This window comes from Capra hircus, chromosome 20 (genome assembly GCF_001704415.2).
Source record: "Capra hircus breed San Clemente chromosome 20, ASM170441v1, whole genome shotgun sequence".
In the NCBI taxonomy this organism is placed as follows: domain Eukaryota; kingdom Metazoa; phylum Chordata; class Mammalia; order Artiodactyla; family Bovidae; genus Capra; species Capra hircus.
In genome coordinates this window covers 63855635-63880472 of record NC_030827.1, presented here as the reverse complement: position 1 = coordinate 63880472, position 24838 = coordinate 63855635, and the positions used below count along the sequence as shown (strand labels likewise).

The following is a 24838-nucleotide window of genomic DNA, read 5'->3' as shown; positions in this document are numbered from 1 at the left end:
GGCCTTCCAACCTGGGTTCCTACTGAGGATTCCAGACCTGACTCTTACGTTTGATACCTGTTCCCCAAGACTTTCCCTTCTTTGCTTTTGGAGCACCTCTGCATTTTTTAATGCCATTATATTAAGGTGAGGGATCTCTCCTGTCAACTCAGTTTACTGTTTTGCTGGAAATCTTAAATAAGACCTGTCTTCTTTATGTTTTCACATAATTCCTCAGGAACTAAGACTATTACCCCAAAATGAACAGAGATAATTATCTCTAACATTTTCATGTTGATAAATACTCACACTTTAAATCTGCAGGGAAGAGCTATACAATTTTAAGTCCCTACTTTTTATTTAACATCTGCTTTTTAAAATAGAGTTTAAATTACTAAGGTAAATCTCATTTAACCATTAATTATATCCCCCTCCAAAACAGAACATAAAAACCCAAGGCAACACAAAATTAATCTCTGGGCCCCATGCTTTGGGGCTCAGCCCACACACATTCTAAACTCTTTATTTGGTCTCCCATAAACACCAAATGTGAGATGAATTCAGTGGTTAGGAGGTGATGTTAAAGTAGGAAAATTTTCATCTCGAACTCAAATCTTAATCTTTTCTAACAGTTTTATAAGTCCTTTTTATTTCAGCCACCAGGCTGCTCAAAATGATATGTGTGTATGAAACTGATATGTGCTTGAAAGTCATTCATTTTTTTTAAAACTTAACTTGCTGAGTATTTTTATAAATAGGCAATGATCTTTGAAGTATTTTTTGTTGTTTATTTTACAAAACTCTGTTTTAGGGTTTTTTCCATTTTATTTTTTTATTGAAGTATAGTTGTTCAAATATTAATTTTGATGTGTAAAACCATTTGTAAATGCTTAGAAAAGAAATCAGGAGCTGCCCAGAAAACATTCAGCACCTTAGCCGAATGGGAGTACTCAAAAGGATCCCTCAGTGACTTCCTGGTCATGCAGGCACATTATTTACAAATGAATCTTATTTATTTTTGTTTGTTTTGTATTTTTATTTCTTTTAATATGGTTGGGAAACCCACTCATTAAAGACCTCAGCACTTCATAGTACATCTCATTAGAGTAGGATTTTTCATGAGAACTTATAATCCAGTTGGGTTCTTCACACTGTCTGTGAGGTTATCTGGCCAGAGGAATTGGGTCTCAGACTATAAAAGGCACGAGTCCCTCTAATCTACACATGAACAAATATAGCACCTAGGAAATCACTGTCCAGTGCTGATAGCTTCATTTCTGTTTTACTCCATCTGAAGACGTTGCTGTCCTCTAGGAGCTCACTGGTCCCTTAACGCTCTACAGATGATAAAAATAAACAGCTGTAGCCATACTCAGTCCTGCACTGGACGTTTAGATTTTATTTTCATTTTTTGGCTGTTACAAATGAAATGGCTATGAATATTTGTAGGTCTTTGTATATATGGTTTCATTTCTCTCAGTAAATACCTAGAAGTGGAATAGCTGGGTTGTATGGTGGACCTAAGGAGAGTTAGTCCATTACCCCCACCTACCACAGTAGAAGAGGGAGGTCACTATGATGACGCAGGGCAGAACAGGTCAAAAGCAAATTGCTGGGATGAGAGTTCTCGAAGGTCACCCGGTGGGATTGGCTGGAAAGTGGCTCTAGCTCCGGCAAATGTTTTTGCTTGGTTTGAAGTCGTCGCAAGAGCTGTTGCTATATAACAGAATTACACATCCTTTGGGAGACATCTTTCTCTCACACGGAGTGTGAAATTCTTGGCGATATCGACAGAGGCTTCACATAGGTAGAGAGGTAGAAGAAATCCAGTGCATTTGACAATTACAAAACATGCCACAGATGGAATATTATCTAACCATACTCCTCCCTCCGCCTCCCTGCTAGGCAGCAGTTATACGGTCCTCGCCAAGAGCTACAGACCTGCAGTGAGTCGGTTCCTCAGTCACAAGGAAAACAATTTTTAATGCATGCAGTGGGATGGCTGAACCAAAAAAAACAAAGTAAAGCAAAATAAAAAGGCATCTCAAGTGACCAGAAAAAGATAAGTACATGGAAATAGGCAGGGTGTGAAGTAGAACATAGCCGGGGAAAACACAGTATTTCATTGGTTGCTAAAAAAACAGGGGTGTTCAGGTTTGGCTCAGGAAGAAGGGGAAGTCTTAAACAAGAACAGTAATGGTAAACACATGCCAAGCTCACTATAATCTTCCTACTTTTTCTTTCACTGCTGTGTACTTTAAATTTTCTCATAGCAGGCATCTTTAACAACCAACTATGTAAATTTATTATTTCCATATGTTCTTCCCTTTTCTCCCCCTAAATTCCAAACATTGCCCTCAAGAGCTTTCAAAGCTGAATTAAATCAGAGAAGACACTGAGCAATTTTGTGCAGACATCTTTGAGACTGAAGAATTTATGTCTTATAAATGGTGTGAATAATACATTTGACCCTAACACAAACTTCTTTTATAGCCTTGCATGAAATTCCTACTACACATCTATATTAGACAGGCTTCACAGGTCTAGATGAAATATCCTCCTATGAAATTATCATCATAGGAGGGTTACTTGTATTCATAAGGAAAAACCTGATAGAATGTTAAAGCTTTCCCAATGAGAGATGGATGCCTTTCTTTTATCTTGCTCCTTGAGGGGAAAAAAAGCTTACGGGGTTTCAGATAAAGCTTCTCAGTATCACCTAAGAGTTAATCACATCAAAGATAGAGTGAGATTAATATTATGTGTGTGCATACTCAGTCTCTAGGTGGTGTCCGACTTTTTTGCAATCCCATGGACTGGAGCCCACTAGTCTCCATTGTCCATGGGATTCTCCAGGCAAGAATACTGGAGTGGGTTGCCATTTCCTCCTCCAGGAGATCCTCCTGATCCAGGAATCAAAACCGTGTCTCCTGCATCTCCTGAACTGTCAGGAATATTCCCCACCACTGAGCCACCTGGGAAGCAGGAAGGGTGAATTCTTTTGCACCAGCTTTCACACTGAATAATTATAATTGCCAACATTTTACAACGTGAGTTCTTTGAAAACATGCTTAGTCACTCAAAGAGAGTCAGATTCCTACTACCCACGTCAAGAGACATGATAAAGCACCAACACAGCTTTCTGTTCTCTCAACCTTTTCATGAATCATCCTTGAAGTCTCAAGTCATTCAACAATATTTCTCTTAAAGTATGAGAAAATTAAAAAAACGAGAGAGAGAGAAATTCTTGCTCTTCTTCAAAGTATCTCAGATTTGGTTGGAAAAAGTCTGCTGGGAGAATTTTTCTGTCATCTATCAAGAGAATGTCTAGACCAGGCTTCAATAAGAAAGAGTAGTGAGTACTGCCCCCTGTTCAGAAATAAATACAAGAGAGGGCACACACGTTGTCTATCAACCAGGGTTTTAGAACACAAAATATTCCACGAAGCTTATATAAGGATTTACTCATGGGACAGATGCATCGGAACCGATGACAAAGCTCTGGAGGCAAACGCTGTGAGCTGCCCATGTTCCTCCTTGCTAATGGAACCCAATATCATAGAGCAGCAAGAGGTGGGACAAGAGGAGCAAGTGAGCTCCTCACCTAGAGGGTGAAACTTCAGAGGGAGCCAAAATACTCAGCCATCAAGATAATACTTTAATGCAGTATTTTCAAAGATGTGCATGCGTGCTAAGTCCCTTCAGCCATGTCCACCTCTGTGTGACCCCCTGGACTATAGTCCGCCAGGCTCCTCTGTCCATGGGATTCTCCAGGCAAGAATACTGGTGTGGGTGGCCACGTCCTCCTCCAGGGGATCTTCCCAACCCAGGGATCAAACCTGCATCTCTTATGCCTCCTGCATTGGCAGGCAGGTTCTTTACCACTAGCACCACCCTTTTAAATGCGTAAATTAACACAAAAAAAGCTCATGAAGAATACTTTCAATATTTTTTTTCAATATGTTAAGTAAAGATATTGGATCTCCACAGAGTCTGGAAGGAGACTGTACTGATCTTGACTATTTAAAATCTGAACAGTTTGTTCATTATGGATTTGTTTGTTTGTTTGTTTTTCATACATATTGAGTTTTAAATACTGCATTAGCTTGTTTTAATGTCTGAATTTTTTGGTGCCTCTTAAATATGCATACAAGGTGACTTCCTCATCTCACCACAGTCCCAGGCCTACTAGACTCAGGGGTTAATTCATGACTTTTCCCATTCCATTTCTCCAGGCACTTCCTTTCTCTTTACAACTTGAGGCTGCCGTGTGACATGGCTCTGGCCTTTTGCATATGAACATGGCTCCCATGAAAGATTTTGCATTTGTTGTTGATTTCTGATATGAAACAGATGAGTCAAAAAGTTGGTTATCCCCCATTCTCCTGCTGTTGCCTGCCTCTGAACGCCGCCAAGAACCATCCAAACGTGAAATAAAAACAAAAGGCAAAGGCCAATTCCATGATGATGACTGAACAAAATGACAGAACTTTGGTCCTTGAGCTTGGATGCCTAATTCTTTAAGTTGAGTTAAAGAGCAATAAATATCCTTACAATTTAAACCACTATTAGGTCAGTTGTCTGTTACTTGAAGCCAAGATATTTTTAATTGATGCTATAACTTAACAGCCAGTAAGTTTTAAGAGTAAGAGTTTTCAAATTTCACTGCATTAGTGACTTAAAAAATACACTATTTCATCTCCGAGTTGTTTGTTTCTAGATAGAAAAAGTGCTTTGTCTAAAGTGAAATATGATTCCACTTCAATATGTTAATTAATTGAGGAAATGTGTGAAAAACTGAAAAGTCAAACCGTTCCATATATATGAAATACATTCATTTTCCCTACTAAACATTTGTGATAAAAATGTCAGTATCAACAATGTCAATGGAAATCTTAATTTCTAGTTTTCTCTTATAATATCGAATTTTATATTATTATTATTTGAAGAATAAGACTGGATGGAGTTTTCTGAAAGAGATAAGGAACGGAGCTTTCCTAGTGGTTCAGTGGTAAAGAATTCGCATGCCAGTGAGGGTGACACTGGTTCAATTCCTGGTCGAGGCGGATCCCACATGCCACAGGGCAGCTAAACACACGTGCCACAGCTGAGCCTGTGCTCTGGAGCCCAGGAGCCACGGCTATTGAGCCCACATGTCCTGAAGGTGGTGGTCCTCAACAGAAGCCACCGCTATGGGAAGCGCACACACCACAGCTGGAGACTGGCCCCAATTCTCTGCTACTAGAGAAATGTCCATGCAGCAACAAAGACCCAACACAGCCATAAATAAATAAATAAAAATCATAAAAAGAGAGAGAAGGAATGTCCCAACATTCTCTGGGCTACCTCATTATCCTAGTTTGAAGAGCAATCGAATCATCACTGTGGTAAGGCCTTTGATAGAATAAGCCAATATACGCATTTTCTGTTTACAGAAATTGAGATCAAAAGGAAAGGCAACAAGAGATTTCCTTTTCATCAGAGACTCAGTTCACAGCAGAATTATAACAATTACACTGCCTTCTTTTCCTAGCCCAGTTTTTTTAAAACATGAATTAGGATGCTTTCCAAAAAACTGACTCCGAGAAGATGCCAGGATACAAGCGTCTTTACGTAGCCTCACAGGAATAGCAGCCGACGCCAGTGTTTATTATGTAGTCCTAGAAGCCAAAGGTCCATACCTGTGCTTCCCAACATGGTCATCACCAGGAATAGGTGACTATTTATACTTTAATTTCAGTTGCACAAGCAAAGAAGATTGAGCACAGAAGAATTGATGCTTTTGGATTGTGGTGTGGGAGAAGACTCTTGAGAGTCCCTGGACAGCAAGGAGATCAAACCAGTCAATTCTAATCAAAAAGTGGGCAAAAGAACTAACCAGACATTTCTCCAAAGAAGACATACAGATGGCTAATAAACACACGAAAAGATGCTCAATATCATTCGCTATCAGAGAAATACAAATCAAAACAACAATAATGTATCATCTCACGCCAGTCAGAATGGTCACCATCAAAACGTCTACAAACAAATGCTAGAGAAGGTGTGGATAAAAGGGCTTCCTCTTACACTGTTGGTGGGACTGCAAACTGGTACAGCCACTACGGAGAACAGTGTGGAGATTCCTTAAAAACTGGAATCCCAGTAATCCCACTGCTAGGCATACACACTGAGGAAACCAGATTGAAAGAGACATGTGTACCCCAATGTTCATCACAGCACTGAATGAACACTGCTTCCATGGAAGCAACCTAGATGTCCATCAGCAGATGATGGATAAGGAAGTTGTGGTACACATACTCAATGGAATATTACTCAGCTATAAAAAGGAATGCATTGGAGTCAGTTCTAATGAGGTAGAGGAAACTGGAGCCTATTAAATAGAGTGTTGGTGGTTTAATGACTAAGTTGTGTCTGACTCCTGCAACCCCATTTCCTCTGTTCATGGGATTCTCCAGGCAAGAATACTGGAATGGGTTGCCACTTCCTTCTCCAGAGGATCTTCTCAACTCAGGGATCAAACCCAGGTCTCCTGCATTGCAGGCAAATTCTTTACTGATTTAGCTATGAGGAAAGCCTATAGAGAGTAAAGTAAGTCACAAAGAGAAACACCAATACTGTATATTAACATATATATATATGGAATTTAGAAAGATGGTAACGACTATCCTATATGCAAGGCAGCAAGAGACAGAGATGTAAAGAACAGACTTTTGGACTCTGTGGGAGAAGGGGAGGGTGGGATGATTTGAGAGAATAACATATATATTACTATACACAAAATAGATGACCAGTGCAAGTTCGATGCTCAAAGCCGGTGCTCTGGGACAGCCCAGAGGGATGGGGTGGGGAGGGAGGAAGGTGGGGTGTTCAGGGGATATATGTGCACCCATGGCTGATTCATGTTGATGTGCAGCAAAACCATCACAATATTATAAAGTAATTATCCTCCAATTAAAATAAATTAATTAAAAATAATAAAAATTTAAACAATTAAAAAGTAAAATAAAACAAAGAGACAAACCAGTCAATCCTAAAGAAAATCAACCCTGAATATTTACTGGAAGGACTGATGCTGAAGCTGAAGTGCCCGCACTTTGTCTGCCTGATGCAAAGAGCCAACTCACTAGAAAAGACACTGATGCTGGGAGAGATTGAGGGCAAGAGAAGAAGTGGGCAGCAGAGAATGGAATGGTTAGATAGTATCACTGATTCAATGGACATGAATTTGAGCAACCACTTGGAGACAGTGAAGGACAGGGAGCCTGGTATAGTGTAGTCATGGGCTTGCAAAGAGTCAGACACGACTTAACAACTGAACAACGATAAGATATAATTTAGGCACAGTAACATTTAGCATTTTAAATTCAATGACCTTTAACAAATGGATAAACTTTATCACCACCGCCTCAATTGTGACATAAAATATTTCTCATGAAATATTTGCAGTAAATTCATTCCTGTGCCCTCCATTCCATTCCACGTCAGGGGACATTTAACTTTAATCCAATATGTTGCATTTTTCTTCCTTTGTATGCCATTTCTCAAGGATTCTCTGTTCCTTATCAGTTCCTATTCCAGGAACGAGTAGAGCTGCACGCAGCTCTCAGGACTGAGATGATGAGAAACGGTATCTGCTTGGATTCCTTTCTGTAACTCCCTTCAGTGACTCTTTTCAGCCTCCACGACCTTGTATGTATCAGACTATCCATATTGTGGCTATTGATAAAATTTCATCCTGTGTAATAGCTGAGTAATCATCTTTCTAAAGATATATAAGCCTGCATTCCTGCTAATAAAGCACGCTTGCTCCATCAGACCTTGGGTCAGCTTATCTTTCTTTTTCTCTTTCTTTCCCACTTTCTTTCTCTCTCTCTCTGTTTCATTTTCTTATCATCGAACTCCAGACCACCAGGTTCTGGTCCATTAAAGGACCCCAACAAATGGAAACAGAATTTAGTTTATCTGACTTTTCTTAAGTGAGCTTGAATAGACTGCTTATCTTCAAAGAATTTATCCATTTCATCTAAGCTGTCAAATTCATTGTTTTCTATCACTGTCTTCTTAAACTGTAGGTTCGGTCGGTATTAATGTCTCCTCATTCATTCCTAATATTGATGAATATCTCTCTCTCTTGTTCCTATCAATCTAGTTAGAGGCTTATTGACATTATTGGTGTTGTTAAAGAACTAAGTTTTAATTTCATTGATCTTCATTATTTTTTATTTTCACTTATAATGATTTATACTCATCTCCATTTTCTTCTTTCTTCTGTTTACTATAAGTTTAATTTTATTTTTTCAGACTTTATCCATCCCTAATATAAGCAAATAGTGATCTAAATACTCCCCTACCAAGCTCTGCTTTAATCATATACCATAAATTTGGATAAGTTGGGCTTTTATTGTCATTCAGATGAAATATATTTCAGAATTCGCCTTTGATTTTCTATGTGATCTATGAGCCATTTAGAAATATATTGCTTAAATTCAAACATAATTTTGTATATACCATTCAGCTACTGATTTTTAGTTTGAGTTTGATGTGCTCATTGATTACACAGCCATGATTTTAATCCTTTTTAATATGTTGAGACTTACTTTATGCTGATCTATGTTTGGCTTCTGAATCACTGTGCTAAGTCTTGGAAACTCCTTTCAGCGAGCTGAGGCAATCATAGGACCCACCTCGTTTATTTACTTTCCCTCAGAACTCATAACCCTACTCCATCCTCTGCCTGTTGTCCACTGTCTGAAAACTGTAATTGCTAACATTCCGTCTGGTTTTCTTGTCTAAATCATGAACGTAAATCAAATCCCTTTTTCTCATCATTACCAGATAGTAAAGTCCCCTATATCATTTTTCAACTTAAAAATCATGTTTACCAAATCTTGATCAAACAAGAAGCATATAAGACAGAAGCTCTCTGCTGATTCATATACAATTTTCAAAATTAGTATCAGATATTACGGTTAAAAACTCTACCATGAAAGAATTCAAACATTCATATATTTTTCATTGGTTTGCATTTATAGTCCCCAAAATGTTGAGTTAGGTATTTATTCCTTGGATTAATTGATTAATTAATCCATGGATTTATCAGCTAAGATGTTTTCCCCAACTATGAAATGGAAAGTGTATGGTTTCCATGCTGAAGATTTTCTTTTGTAAATATGCTTTTCTAAAGTAGGACTGACTCTTTGGAAGTAAGAAATAAAAGCATTCAGGTGAGTCCTAAATTTGAATGAATCATGCTTTATTTTAGTCTATTATTTTAATTCAGAAGATGTCTGAATCTGGTTTAACTATCCACGCAAAGATTTGAAATTTTCCCTTTAACTCCCAAATTATAACTTCTCAACACACTTTTGCATTATATAGTGAGAAACATTAAAATCCAAATAAAATTCATAAATACTAAATATTCAGATTTGTTGTCCCTTCCTCACCGCTAGTTCCCAAATTGCTATGCTTTGTGGAATCTTCAAAAATTGCTCCTCGGAACTCCAAACTTGTATATGCACTGACTATTTGACATTTTCACTTGGATGCTAAAGAATCACCTCACACTTCAAGTGTCCAAAATTGAGCCTCTGAAACTCCTTCCAAGGGTGACTCTCTTAATCTTTCCCATGTTAGTAAATACCATTTCCACCCTGCCCAACTGCCCAAGCCAAAAACTCGAGAGTCACGCTTGTCTTTCTTTTTCTCTCATATATACAACTTAAAAGGAAACACTTTGGACATGACATCCAAACGCACTATAACCAGAATGTGGACTGCTGCCTACACTTTCATCCAAGCTACCACCATCCCCAGCCCAGATCACCCTCCAGCTCCCAAAATGCTCCCTCTGCCCTGCCCCACGCACCCGCTTGCAATGCAGCCTGTCCTCAGCACGGTAGCCAGGGCGATACTTTAAGTCATATTAGGTCCTTACTACACCATTCCTCTGCTCACACCTTCCAGTGGCTCCTCTTGCCTGCGTGTGTGCTAAGTCACTTCAGTCGTGTCTGACTCTTTGTGACCCCATGGACCGTAGCCTGCCAGGCTTCTCTGTCCATGCGATTCTCCAGGCAAGAATACTGGAGTAGGTTGCTATTCCCTTCTTCAGGGGATCTTCCCAGGGGACCCAGGGATCAAACTTGGGTCTCCCAAGTTACAGATTCTTTACCATATGAACCAGCAGGTCTATATCGTATCATCGTATTATTGTCTGTCTCCCCTAACAGTATGTAAACTCTGAGTAAACCATTCTGTTTACCGGGGAAACCCCGTAATAGACACATGTCTAGCACATCATATGCACTCAGTAAAGACTGATTGCATAATTAATAAACTGAACCTCTGCTTTTATCTTCAAACAAGCAGAAGCTAAAGCACTCTTGATGAGGTGAGGCGATCTGGGGCACAAAAATACAAATGAGGATGACAGTCATTAATCACCTTCTGAGAGCTGCCAAGAGCCCTCTGCCAGCCCAGGCATTCAGGGCATCAGGGTCTTGTTTCACTGATTTTATTTAATAGGGTGTGCAGTCTGCCTAACACACAGCCCAGGGGGGCTTTCAACGTGGGAATGGTCAGAGAGTATTATGACAACGTTACCATCTTGCAGACTGGAGGGACTGATCCCTTTGGGCGTGTAAGCATACATTGGCACCTGATCTTGACTATGAACCACATGACGCATGTGCTTAGGCTTTCTGAAGTCCATCCCTGACTCACAGGATGGAAATGGAAACGTAAGAGAGAAATTAAAAAATTACTCCACTGGTAGGAATAGAGAGACAGATGTAGGGACATGGGGCGGGGCTCGGATGAAGGGAGACTGGGATTGACCTCTGTGTGCTGCTGTGTGTAAAATGGCTAGCTAGGGGGAACCTGCTCTATAGCACAAGGAGTGCAGCCTGGGGCTCTGTGGTGACCTAGAGGAGCGAGATGGGGTGGAGAGGAGGTCCAAGAGGGAGGGGCCATATGTGTACATACAGCTGACGCACTTCATTGAACAACAGAGATACACACGACATCGTAAAGCAACTATACCGCAATTAAAAAAAAAAAAACAACTCCTCTTTAAAAAGCTTCAGGAAAATAAAAGGTTAAGGTGCTGATTAGATTAGTAAACACACTAAATAAGATTTGGAAACCTCGGTGTAGTCTTTATTGTATGAATAACAGAAAAATTTTAGCGCTGTTGTCTGCAGAAGCAGGCAGAACCTTGGTCTCCTCAAATGTTACCATGGATGCTTCCTTTGCCTTGATATTAGAGGATGACAGGGAGTTATAAATCCAAGAAAAATATTACTTAATTAAAAGTTCGTCCACTCTACATTTAATCTCCAACTGTTTTTCACAGGTAAAATAAGAATAAGATTTTTATCTACCTTCACTGTGAGAAATGGATAAATTGCCCACTTAAAGGCTTAGAAAGCCTATAATATGCTTGAACAAAAATAAAATAACATTCTCTTTGAGGCTAAACCAAATGACTATTTTAAATTAGATTCCTGACAATAACTTCACAAAATCTTATCCCCAAATTTAATGCAATCCCACTGAACTACTTAACTTATAAAGTTTTACCTTTACAATCTTAGAGTAATAGAAACTATTTCCCCACTGAGAAAAATCAATCAAAAATTGGTTATCTCAAGATAAAATATAGATGTCTTACACATTATTTCATTAGTGGTCCTAGAACACAAAAGTAATACAAAAGTTATTGATCATTCTCAAAACTCAAATTATTTTCATCAGAACTTAATCACTGTTTATAAAAAAAAACATATAACAGAGACCCTCGAAAGTCTTCATCAATCAAAGATCAATAACAATATGAAAGGACAAGGTAGGTATTGGAATAATTTCACCCAAAGAATAATGCATAGTGGTTTTATAATGACTGCATTTTCTAACACCTCTATGCACTCATGAATGATCATTACATAAGTTATAGAGTTGAAAATTGACATTTTTAATATTTCATTTTTTCAGAGAGCAAACTAACAACACACTTTAGAGTAAAAAATGTATTAGCAAATGCAGTTCTTAAATGTGTAAAACCTGAACAGTCATTGGAAGGATGATGCTGGAGCTCCCATACTTTGGCCACCTGATGAGAAGAGTCAACATATTAGAAAAGACCCTGATGCTGGGAAAGATTGACAACAGGAGGAGAAGGGAACAGCAGAAGATGAGATGACTGAATGACATCACCGACTCAGTGGACATGAATTTGAGCAAACTCCGGAGACAATGGACAGGGGTGCCTGTGGGTGTACTGAGTCCACAGAGTTGCAAAGAGTTAGGCAGGACTTAGCGACTGAACAGCAGTAATGTATAAAACAGGTAGTGTGTGTATACCTTAGTCGCTTCACTTGCAAATAGGTTCAAATATTTTCTCCATGTGACTCTGAGATTACACTATGAGAAATATTCAGTCATTTGCATGATAACAGAAGTTAAATTATTGATAGGTCGAAGGACTTTTTATAATAGAGGATCTATAGGAAACATTTCCGCCCCCCCAACAAGTAAACTCAAAGGAGGGTAACTCATAACCTGCTATGAAACCAAAGAGAATCACAATTGATTTATGTAAATTTTTGTTTTCACAAACAAAAGCACTGAGTACAAGACAATGTTCAGTGGTAAGTAGTATCTTGCTACACTTTAATTAGATTCACATGAAAATATTAAAATGAATTTTATGCAATCTATTTTAATTAAAGTAAATTTTCCCAATTCTTCCTTGGAGAAAGTGGGCCACTGTCATGCAATTATGCAGAATTATAACTCATAAAGGTCAAATGGCAAGTATATGACTAGGAGAACAGGGAGAAATACTGGAAGCCATTTTATTCAAGGTTTACACGCTTAGACTCTAAAATCTGACAGGGACGCTGGAAATTACCTGCAACAGCCCCTTGTGTGGTAATGAGCATCCTAGATCCTAAGAGATGAGATAAAATCCAGCCAGGATCGTGAAACTACATGCCTGTCTGGGGCATGAGATACCGGACAGCCAAAACCCAGAGAGAAAATGGAGCCTCGTGGAACATGTATACGGTCCTAGGATGTTCATGAGGCCAAGAGACAGGTATGGAGACCTGAGACAGGTATGGAGCCACCATACATGGTAAAAACATGGATGGACCTAGAGATGATCAAACTAAGCCAGAAAGAGAAAGGCAAATGCCATATGATGCCACTTATATGTAAAATCTAAAACACAACACAAATGAAACTTTGTTGATGAAGCAGACACAGAGAACAGACACTGCAGTTCCCAAGGGGGAGGGAAGGGGAGGGATTGGATGGGTTGGGAATTTGGGGTTAGCAGATGTCGACTAGTACACAGAAAAGAGACAAACAACAAGGTACTGTAGAGCTCAGGGAATTATGTTCAATAGCCTGTAATAAACCATAACGGAAAAGAATATGAACAGGAAAGCATATATATGCATAACTGAAACACTCTGCTGTATAGCCAAAATTAACAATCTTGTAAATTAACTACACTCCAAATAACATTTTAAAAAAATACTAAGTGCTGTCAGCTAAGACACTGAAGACAGGCCTCCACATTAGTCATAACATTACAGTTGCAAGTCCAAGTAAGCATGAGTCCAGCATGGCTCACTCCAGCGGAGGCCCTTCTCTATGCATCCTGTGAAATTGCTTTAATCCCTACTACTGGCTCAGGCTCTCTAAACAGCCAGCCTGCTGGGTAAACTTTAATCAATAAACAAACAAAAGCAGAATGTGGCACTATCCCCTTAAGTGGACATTAAACATTTAAAACTCATTTGGAAGATGGTTATGAGACTCAGTAAGCATGCTGAGAAACATGTTGTCTTGAAGGGTCACTATTTTCCCCCTCTTTATTGGAGCAGATATTTAAGCAATCAACAAGGACGTAAGTGTGAAGCGTCTGTCGTGTGTCAGGGTGTTTTAGCAGCCACTGCATGATCAGGGATAAATATTCTAGACCATGCAGTCAACGGAGCAACCGTGGAGACACAGCAAGCTGTTAGGGCTTCCTGAGCAATGAACTCCACAAGAGAAGAGGAGCCTGGAGTGGCAAATATTCTACCAATATCCTGCCAGCATCTTCTGCCCAACTAGGCAAATCTAATCAAGACTTCGATGAAACATGCTTAGCTGTAATGAAATGTTCCTGTAGACTCTCCTTGAGTAGAATCTCGTTCAGAGTGACCCCAACATATAAAACTAAAATGTGAAATTTGAAATATACCCCAAATATCAAGATCTTAAGCATCAGGGTGACCCGGTCCTGCCTTTATTGCTCTCTCATCCATGCTTCGTTATACTCTCTCAGACTGTTTGTAGAGAGCACAGATAAGTGTTTAGGGGGCATAGCTGTGGCCACCTGCTCAGCTATAAAAGGAGCCATTTCAAGGACCGACTGGGCTCTGAACAGCCATGGGGAATCTTCTGTGTCTGTTCTTGGTCAACAGTCTTATCCTTTCTTAAGAACGGCACTTCCTTCCTAAAGCCCCATCCTCCTGGCCCACGGCCTGCCTGCTCCTCCTCGGCGAAGATGGAGTCCTGGGCAACCCCCTCCTGCTGACTGCCCTGCATCCTGGGTTCCCCCGGCCTCCCTCCCCTGGGCTCCCTGGGGGTGGGGTCTGCTTCCTGGGAGCTAATCCCTCACCTGTGCCCCGTATCCTGTCCCCTCCTACAGCCCTGGGGGCTCTGCCTAGTCAATTCCTTCCCCCTGTCTTTTCTCTCTTCCCCATCAACATTTAAAGAGGATTAAGTAATGCTCTCTTAAAAGCTATTCCCTATCCTCCTGTCCCTGCCTGCTTGAAACAATAATTCTCTATTTTTACATCTATTCCTTCAACTCACACACATCCCTCCATTCATTACCATCTAGTTTCATCCCCATCACTGCTCTGAAGCTGCACTGATGAATGTCATTTACTAAAGGCTGAATAAGTCTTGTAGGTGACACCACGCATAACACCACCCTTATGGCAGAAAGTGAAGAGGAACTGAAGAGCCTCTTGATGAAAGTGAAAGAGGAGAGTGAAAAAGTTGGCTTAAAGCTCAGCATTCAGAAAACTAAGATCATGGCATCTGGTCTCATCACTTCATGGCAAATAGATGGGGAAACAATGGAATCAGTGATAGGCTTTATTTATTTATTTATTTATTATTTTTGCTCCAAAATCACTGCAGATGGTGACTGCAACTATGAAATTAAAAGACGCTTGCTCCTTGGAAGAAAAGCTATGACCAACTTAGACAGCATATTAAAAAGCAGAGACATTACTTTGCAAACAAACGTCTGTCTAGTCAAAGCAATGATTTTCCTAGTAGTCATGTATGGATGTGAGAGTTGGACTATAAAGAAAGCTGAGCACCAAAGAACTGATGCTTTTGAACTGTGGTGTTGGAGAAGACTCTTGAGAGTCCCTTGGACTGCAAAGAGACCCAAACAATCAATCCTAAAGGAAATCAGTCCTGAATGTTCATTGGAAGGACTGATGCTGATGCTGAAGCTGAAATTCCAATACTTTGGCCACCTGATATGAAGAACTGACTCACTTGTAAAGACCCTGATGGGAGAAATATTGAAGGAAGGAGAAGGGGACAGCAGAGGATGAGGTGGTTGGATGGCATCACTGACTTGATGGATATGAGTTTGAGCAAGCTCTGGGAGTTGGTGATGGACAGGGAAGCCTCGTGTGCTGTAGTCCATGGAGTCAGAAAGAGTTGGACACGCCTGAGCAACTGAATTGAACTGAATATGTCCACCCAAAAGATACGCTGAAGTTGTAACCTCATGAACCTGTGATAATTATGATCTTATTCGGTCATACGATCTTGATGTAATTAATTCAGATTTAGTCATGCTGGGTTAGGGTGGGCCCTAAATTCAATAAGGCTCCTATTCTTATAAAAAGAAGAGAAGACAAGAGCATCCACACAGAGAAAATGCCATGTGACTACAGACTCGGAGACCGCAGTGATGGGTCCACAAGCCGAGGAACGCAGGAGATTGCTGACGACCACCAGAAGCTAGGACGTAGAAAAGAAGAATTCTTCCCTGGAGCCTTCAAAGAGAGCACAGCTCTGCTGACACCTTGTTTTTGGACTTCCAGCCTCCAGAACTATAAGAGACCATGTTGTTGTTGTTTTAAATCATCTAGTTTATAGTATCTGGTTAGAGCAACACTGGGAAATAAATACACCATTGCTGACAGTTTCTAAGAGGGTAACCATCCGTTCCAGTTTTCTGAAAATACAGTAGAGTTTTCAGTGCACATGCTAAGTCATTTCAGTCATGTTCAACTCTTTATAACCCTATGGACCACCAGGCCCCTCTGTCCATGGGATTCTCCAGTCAAGAGTGGGTGGCTGTGCCCTCCTCCAGAGGACCTTCTCGACCCAAGGGTCAAATCTATGTCTCTAGGAGCTTTCAGGGCTATACCCCAAAAGAGCCCAGGGGAAATCAGGGTGAGTCTGTCACCCTACCTTCTGGCCCAGATACTCTGATGGCCATTTCCCTCTTGAAAAAGCTCTCCTTCCTGGTACCCATGACTCCAGCTCTAAGCTAGTTAATTCCATCTGATGGCAGCTAGGAACTCAGATTTCTCAACCTCATCTCATCATTTCAGGCTTCCCTTCTTTACTCCGCCTGGAATCAACAGCCAAGAACTTGGGGCTCGCACTCACTGCCTCATGGTCCCTCCTTGAAAACATCAACAACGTCTTCTGCAGATTTCCAGAATCCACCCAGTTCTTCACATTCTGCTACCCATCCTGCAGTTCAGGCCCTCCTGCCCTCTTCACAGTTCCCTTTGGTCATAGCAGCAGCCCCGGGGGTGGCTCTTTCCACTGCCTGTTCTCCACCTTCCATGCTGAGCCTGTGTGGACAGAGGGAGCCTTCTAGAGATGCCTTCTGAGGCCCTACATTATTAAATCTTCCCTCTAAGTCTCATCTCCCTCCACCTTCTCTCCATGATCTGAACTGAGATTTCATGGCTCACTGGTCTTGTCAATTGCCAAAACCTGCTGTGATCCCTCTGTGAGACTCATAAACATCTTATCACAGTCATCTGGGACTCAGCTCTGGTCCTGCAGCATCCTAGAAAGCATCCTCAGCCACTCCTGTGCTCAAGCACTCCTCTGCAGCCCAGGCCGCTGGTTCAGACACCTTTTCCCTAGGCTCCCATGCACCTGGCAAAGACAACTCTGTGAGGACCCTTAATGGAACATAACGCAACGGCCCTTTCGGTCTGTATTGCTTAAGACATTCTAAACCCTAAATAGGAACTGTGTTTTTTACTTCTGTCTCCTCAAAATTTAGCACAGACTCCGGTACATAACAGGCTCCTATTAAATGTTAGTTGAATATCCACTCCAAATTGTTTTTAATTGATTGATTAATTGGAGGATAATTGCTTTACAGTATGATGGTTTCTGCCATACAATAATGCGAATGAGTCATAATTATATATACATATGTATGTGTAAATGTAGATATCTACATATACACACACATATCCCTCCCTTTTGAGCTTCCCTCACCCCTCCCATCCCACCCCTCTAGGTCATCACAAGATACCAGGCTGGGCTCCCTGTTATACTGCAGCTTACCACTATTTCCCTAGTTTACACATGATAGAGTATATAGGGCTTCCCAGGTGGCGCTAGTGGTAAAGAACCTGCCTCCCAATGCAGGAGATGGCAGGTTCAATCCCTGGGTCAGGAAGGTGCCCTGGAGGAGGGCATAGCAACCTGCTCTTGGTATCCTATGCACATAAGAGCCTGAGGGGGCGGGGCTATAGCCTATGGGGGCACACAGAGTCAGACATGACTGAAGCGACTTAGCATACGTGAAGAGTATACATGTCAATGTTGTTTCCTCAATTCTTCCTACCCTCTCTCTCCCCGGCTGTGTCCACACGTCCTTTTAAAAATGCAGTTTGAAAGTATGCTGAGATGCCATTGACGCACTATGCATGCATGCGTAGTCAGTAGCTCAGTCACATCTGACTTCGTGACCCCATGGACTGTAGTCTCTGCTAGGCTTCTCTGTCCATGGAATTTTCCAGGCAGAATACTGGAGTGGATTGCCATTTCCTCCTCCAGGGGATCTTCCCAACCAAGGGAATGAAGCCATGTCTCTTGTGTCGGTAAGTGGGTTCTTTATCACTGAGCCACCTGGGAAGCCTTTGATGAACTACAGGATTGTCCCAAATCCCAAAGCCTAATAGTGTGCTCTGCTGGAAAGGCTGGTGGGAATCAAACACTCATACCAAGAGCAAGGAGAATAAAAAAATGGCACAACCCTCATGAAAGGGAATCAGGCAAGATCTAGCAAAACCACAGGTGCATTCACCCTTTGACCCAGCAATCCCAATTCCAGGAATCTCTGTCAATAGCACACTTGTAAAAAATACCCAAAGATTGTTCCAGGAGGTCCTGTACATTGTAACACTATACATGATCACATCCCCCAGTAAGGAGTTGTTGAAGAGACTGGAGCTCATTCCACAGATGAGAGCCATGTGACAATGAGAAGAAGTGACATAAATCCATGTTACTGAGGCGTGGACACCAGTTCATATCCTGATGTGAAAAAATGCTCGATAGAGAGAATTTTGTATACATGCTACTTTTTAAGAAAAGAGGGTATGAATATATTGGTACATGTATATGTGTGTGTGTGTGTGGAATTTTGTTTACATTAAAAAAGAAACAAAAATCATAAACTATAAGTAAAAGGTGAGCTAAACGGAGAAAGGAGGAACAAGGTAAGGAAAACAGTGAAGTCACTTTCTCCCAACACCCTTGTTTTATTAATTGGGCTTTAAAATATTACAGAATTATGTCAATTTTGAAAAATCTCAAAAACCAAAAGTGAAATTAACTATGTTTTGAGTTGATGGCCCAACCATACAAAATTAAATTCCTTCAATTTCAAAGCAGTCATTTTGCTTCAAATATCTAGTGCAATTCATACCCTGATGACTAAAAGAAAAACCACACAAAAGGGTTTTCTGTAGTCAACAAGGACTGCTGCTACTGCTGCTAAGTTGCTTCAGTCGTGTCCGACTCTGTGAGACCCCATAGACGGCAGCCCATCAGGCTCCCCGGTCCCTGGTATTCTCCAGGCAAGAACACTGGAGTGGGTTGCCATTTCATTCTCCAATGCATGAAAGTGAAAAGTGAAAGTGAAGTCGCTCAGTCGTGTCCAACTCTCAGCAACTGCAGCCTACCAGGTTCCTCCATCCATGGGATTTTCCAAGCAAGAGTACTGGAGTGGGTTGCCATTGCCTTCTCCGAATCAACAAGGACTAGAGTTGCACAAAACCATTATTGTGAAACAACTGAGTGTGTATTGCTGACAAAGGCAAAGGAATAATTACATTGACCTGCAGAGAGAGGAGTCTGTGCACAACAGAGAAAGACAGAGACATAGGATGGAAGAGGTCTGGAAGAGATCCCTAGAGTCCTTGAGATGAACTGGAATCATCCAGAACAATCAAGTGTGCTGTGGAGAACACTTTTCTTAGCTCTGTACACTGACAAGACCTCACTTTGGCCACTCCTGTGCTCCAATCAGATGAAAACAGCTGCTTCTCAGGTCAATGGAAGGAAATGGATAACAGGAGTGAGGGGCACCTTGTTATCCCAGAGAATAAAGAAGCCATCAAAGGCCACTTGAGTTGTCTCAGAAAAACTCAGGAGGCAACCTCAAGAGCATCCCCTCCCCTAAGCTTGAAATGTGATCATTGTACCATCTACAAGAATAAAAGCTGCAACTGATTGAAATATATCAAATATTGAAATCCATGTATTAAAAATAACTCTAAAAAAAGCCAAACATAACATTTTATTTGTCCCCTTTGGATAATATTAGAGAACCAACTAACTGGACTATTTTTAAAAATGGCACAGGAAAGAAAAATAAGCATCCGCTCTGCCTTTCCTATGTCAGATTCACCCTTAGGAAATTCAGATAGTTAAGGAGGGAAAGTTACTATATATAGAAATAATTTGGCCATTAAGTGAAGAAAGAGTAGGAAAATGTAAGACTCCTAGTTTTACACCCATGCATGAATCAGTAGGTTTAGATGAATGAATGAATGATCGTCAGTGACTGATTATTTCATAGCCCAGTGAAGGTCAGGGCACCATCCATGACACAGTAGAGATAAAAAGAGGCATACCTGAACCTGAGTGGCCTCACATTATCACTCCTAGTTTACGGAAATGTTAGGGACAGAAGGACATCTCAGTGACACCAATGGGAAGCACTGTGGAAATGCTACAGGACAGTGAACCTAGGTTTCTTTAAAAATGAACTTGCCAGGGGAGCAACAGAACAACACAGCACGGGAGAGCCGAGGAGACTCGGGAGAGACACCAGCCAACGGCAACGTATGAACTTCATTCCACCCTCGACTCAACACATCTATTAGCAAAACAAGGGGCAAGCATTCCTGCGACAATCAGGGGGCTCACAGTACTCAGTACTCGCGTGACGGTTGCTAATTTTATGGCACTGGTTTATGTTTGGGCTTTCGATTGTTTTGATGTGATAACAGTAGTATGAATTCCTCATCTTTGATATTCAAGAGCTGAACTGTTACGACAAAATTGTACGATTTCTTGAATTTGCTTCAAAATAATTTGGTGAATGTGGGTGAAGCATGGGTGGGGATTTAAAAGAAAAAAATAAAAGAATGAATAAATCCAGGGGTTGAGTGTTCCTTAGACTTTAGAACAGATTCTAATTTTGTATATATTTCAAAAATTTTCTGACACAAAAGTTACAAAATAGTAAAATTAAAATACTAGTGGATGAATGATTAAAATACAATGTCTAATTATACTTGGCTTCATGATATAAGTATGATTTCCTTGAAGACAGAGAGAAAGGCTAGTTTAATTTTCATCTTGAACGCCTATAAGTGTTGAGGGGTAAAGAACCCTAAAAACTTTTCATGAATTAAATAATAAAAGAATGTGTACACATATTAATCAATTGATCCTACAGATCTGTGGAGATATTTGAGACAGCAAAAAATTCCGTCTGCCATGCAATGCCAGATAAAGACAAAGGCATACACTCTGTGGTAGGACTCGGGCTTTGTTGAGAAATGCTGAAGTGAAGAATTTTTTGTTTTGCTTGGTGTGTTGTTATTTCTGAGGGTCACATTTTTCTCCCCCGGTTGGCATGCCTAGGGGACTGACAGCACCTGTCAAATAAACATGGCCTCAACAATGGGATTTTCTATCTGTGACCATTCTGAGCTTGAATTCTTCTCAGTTTCAAAATATGAAATAGGGGATTTCGTATTTTCGCTCTTATTTTAAACAAAAGTCACAGAATAGCAGAGTGATAACCGCTGCTATCCTGAGCATGAAACTTGGGCTTAAACGGTGCCTTTGCAATGCGAGCGTGCCTGACTCTCACCTTTATAGGAAATGACCGGGTGCTCTGCTCTCTGACACAGAGACGAGTCTGTCTCTGGCTGGGCGAGTCTCCACCACCCCAGGCTTGAGAACAGCCACGCGATGACGCAGGGTCCCTTCATGATGGGCAGGAGACCGTCAACGCTGGGCACTTGTCTAACCAGAAGCTCGTGGTCCCGTCATGTGTGGAAAGTACCTAAAACACACAGAAGAGAAAAGTTTATGAACATGGGCAGGTTTTCAGTAGTTGGTCTTTTGGTAGAGCCTCAGCACGCTAGTTGAAAAAGAGAGAGAGCACTTAAAAAAAACATCCCTTTTTCTGGAAGATATTTCAGAAATGTGTGTATATACGTATATGTATATATAGAGAGATATATATAGATATAGATACATATACAGGCTTCCCAGGTAGTGCTAGTGGTAAAGAACCCACCTGTCAATGCAGGAGACATAAGAGACACGGCTTCCATCCCTGGGTCGGGAAGATCCCCTGGAGAAGGAAATAGCAGCCCACTCCAGTATTCTTGCCTGGAGAATCCCATGGACAGAGGTGCCTGGTGGGCCGCAGTCCATGGAGTCACAGAGTTGGACACGACTGAAGCGACTTAGCACATCTATCTATCTATCTGAATCCAGATCTCTGTTCCTCCCAATGACTTTATGAGATAGCCCATCCATTATAAAAGGGGGAATATTCACACTTAAGCTCTATCAAGTTGTCACCGTCACCCCTGAACAATGTACTTTAAGACTTGTGATCATTGTTTGCTTTTTCCCTCGGAACATCATTCTTACCTCCCTGCGAAGACACAGATCTATATGTGGAAGCCCTCTGAATTCTTCCCCTTCCCTTTTCAAAATACAAAGCCCCTATTAAATAAGGCCATGAGCATTGCCCTTTCCTAATAACCTGCTTAACATCATGCCCCCAGCTCTTAAAAATCATCCACAGTGGGTGAGTTTATCCTTTGAAACTTACAGATGACCTGGCTGCAAACTTTCTGGCTAGCGATCAAGTGTGAATCAAATAAAACCAAAGCGGAGCACCTACTGGGTGAAATGAAATCACTGCACTGGGAGCTTAGAGACTTTAAAGAGCATGAATAATTTAAAAGATTAATAAGCTTTAAAATAAGATAGGCTTATAAAAATAACGATAATCCAATCTGTTGGAAAACCATAAAAAGAAGCTGGAGTGCTGTGGGAGTTAGGGGAGAGAGCATGCTGCTATTTAGGGGAATCAAGGATGGGCCCAAGGAGGACTTCATATTTGAGTTTAATCGTAGAGGATAAACAGGATTTCAACAGACAGAGATTTCCAGCCGTAATCGAGAAGAGGATGAAAAGACGCACTGGATGGGGTAAGAGGAAGGATCAGGCTACACAGGCTGGGAACAGTTGACTATACTTGACCTGGACCCCAAAGGATGTAGAGGGGAGAAGGGAGAAGCAGCTTAGAGAGCAGGTTGGGTTAAGATTTGGAAGGTGAATGATACTAAGTTCTGAGGTCTCTATTTTCATAAAAATAAGCTACCACAGTATATTAACATTAGAAGAAATGTTAACAAGATCACTCTCACCGGAGTGCACACAGGAAATTGGGTACAGAAGAGCACAAAGGTGGAGAAGTTAAGTTGAAGCTTTGGCAATTGTCCAGAAGAGGGATAAGTGGGGCTGTGATTTCAGGGGCTTCAGTGTCAACAGAAATTAAGGCAAATCCAGTAAACACGCCATGTGATGGGTAAGGGGAAGTCCAGAAAATGGAAGACGTCATAGATTCTCCAACCTGCCTCCCACTGAAAGCTGGATCTGGGTCCCTTCCCTGCAACCCTGAATCTGGGTTGGCTCTCTGACTGCTCTGCTCGGCTGAATATAATAGAAGTGATGACACCCCAGCTTCCAAGCTCTCACCCTTAGAGACCGGCAGTTTCCACTTCCTGTCTCTTTGATCACATCCTCTGGGACACTGAGATACAGGGTCCGAAAAGCCCCTGAAACCGCCAAGCCAGAGAGACCACATACAGGTCCTCCTAGCGATATCTCCCATATAGTCCGGATTCCCGGCCAGGCCCATCAAGACGCCTGACACGTAAATAAAGCTGAAACCCACTGAGTGACTTCAGTAAGTATCCCAAGAGCACAGGCATCAGTTAGTGGAGCCAGCCCAACTTCCTCATAAACGGCTATTGTTCCAATCTGTTAAATATGGAGGAACAGAAAGCAAAAAACACAGACGGACTCAAAGGATGTAAGTGCCTTTGAGGATAGTGAGGCCATTTTATTTCCAAATATGAAAAACAACAGAAGCCGTTTTAGAGGAGGATATGATCATTTGGTTTGGTGCATGTTGGGTTTAACATGCTGAGAGACATTTAAGGAAATGCAGCAGACTGTGGAAACTCCATGGTGGATGCTCAGAAAAGAAAAAAAAAAACAGAATTCAGAGACAGCATATAATATTTAGAATGGTTAAAATCATGGGTGTGGTTCAGACTCATGAAACATGAGACGGGAAAATTTGGCTAAAGAGAAGTATTTATTTAGAAGTTGTTAAAGAAAAGCAACCACACAAAAATAAGAGAAGAAACACAGAGCATCTCACAAATATAGCACCACGAGGGTCAAACGAAGCTGCAGGGAGGACAGGTATGGCACACTTTAAAAAGAGACCGCGTCAACTGTACCCTCATGAGGCAGAGTGAAGACGGCTGGCTTTATTTAGTCAAAGAACAGTCCGTGGTCAATTTTGGAGTCAGTTTCAGAAAAACAGGAGACAGAATCCATGACGCAAGGAACCAAGAAGGAAACGGATGAAGCAAAAGAGGGACAGAATATGTGTGGTACCTTGAATGTTAAGTAACCCCAGAAAATTCGATGAAGTCAGATAAGCACTAAGAGATCAAAGTTCCGAAAATTTTAGGATACAGAAAAAACTGATCACTAAATGTGTCTCCTTTTCTGAGGAGTGCGGAGTGGAGACGAAAATGCAGCTTTTAGAGGGAGAGGTAGTATAAGACCCGGAAAAGCAGGTGACAAAGGATTAAGATTCCAGAAGAGGAGGTGGTTGTGAAAAAGAAGAAAGGGCTTCATCTTTAAAAACAGGGTGTGTTCATGAATATACGGTAAGGGACTGTACAGTCCATGGGATTCTCCAGGCCAGAATACTGGACTGAGTAGCCATTACCTTCTCTAGCGGATCTTCCCAACCCAAGGATCAAACCCAGGTTTCCCTCATTGCGGGTGAATTCTTTACCAGCTGAGCCACAGGGGAAGCCCAAGAATACTGGAGTGGGTAGCCTGTCCCTTCTCCAGGGGATCTTCCAAATCCAGGGACTGAACCCAGGTCTCCCACATTGCAGGCAGATTCTTTACCAGCTAAGCCACCAGAGGAGCAAAGAGA

The 24838-nt window shown here is 41.2% G+C and overlaps 1 protein-coding gene across 2 annotated transcripts in view; it reads right to left on the bottom strand.

Moving 5' to 3' along the window:
* The window catches only part of SEMA5A (semaphorin 5A), a 555951-nt gene that overhangs the window by 338554 nt on the left and 192559 nt on the right, over window positions 1-24838 (bottom strand). For both annotated transcript variants that reach the window (XM_018065613.1, XM_018065612.1), the window contains one exon: window positions 21440-21634. In XM_018065613.1, coding sequence (XP_017921102.1) covers window positions 21440-21560 — 121 coding nt within the window. In that variant the 5' untranslated portion in view covers window positions 21561-21634. The remainder of the gene's footprint in view (window positions 1-21439; window positions 21635-24838) is intronic.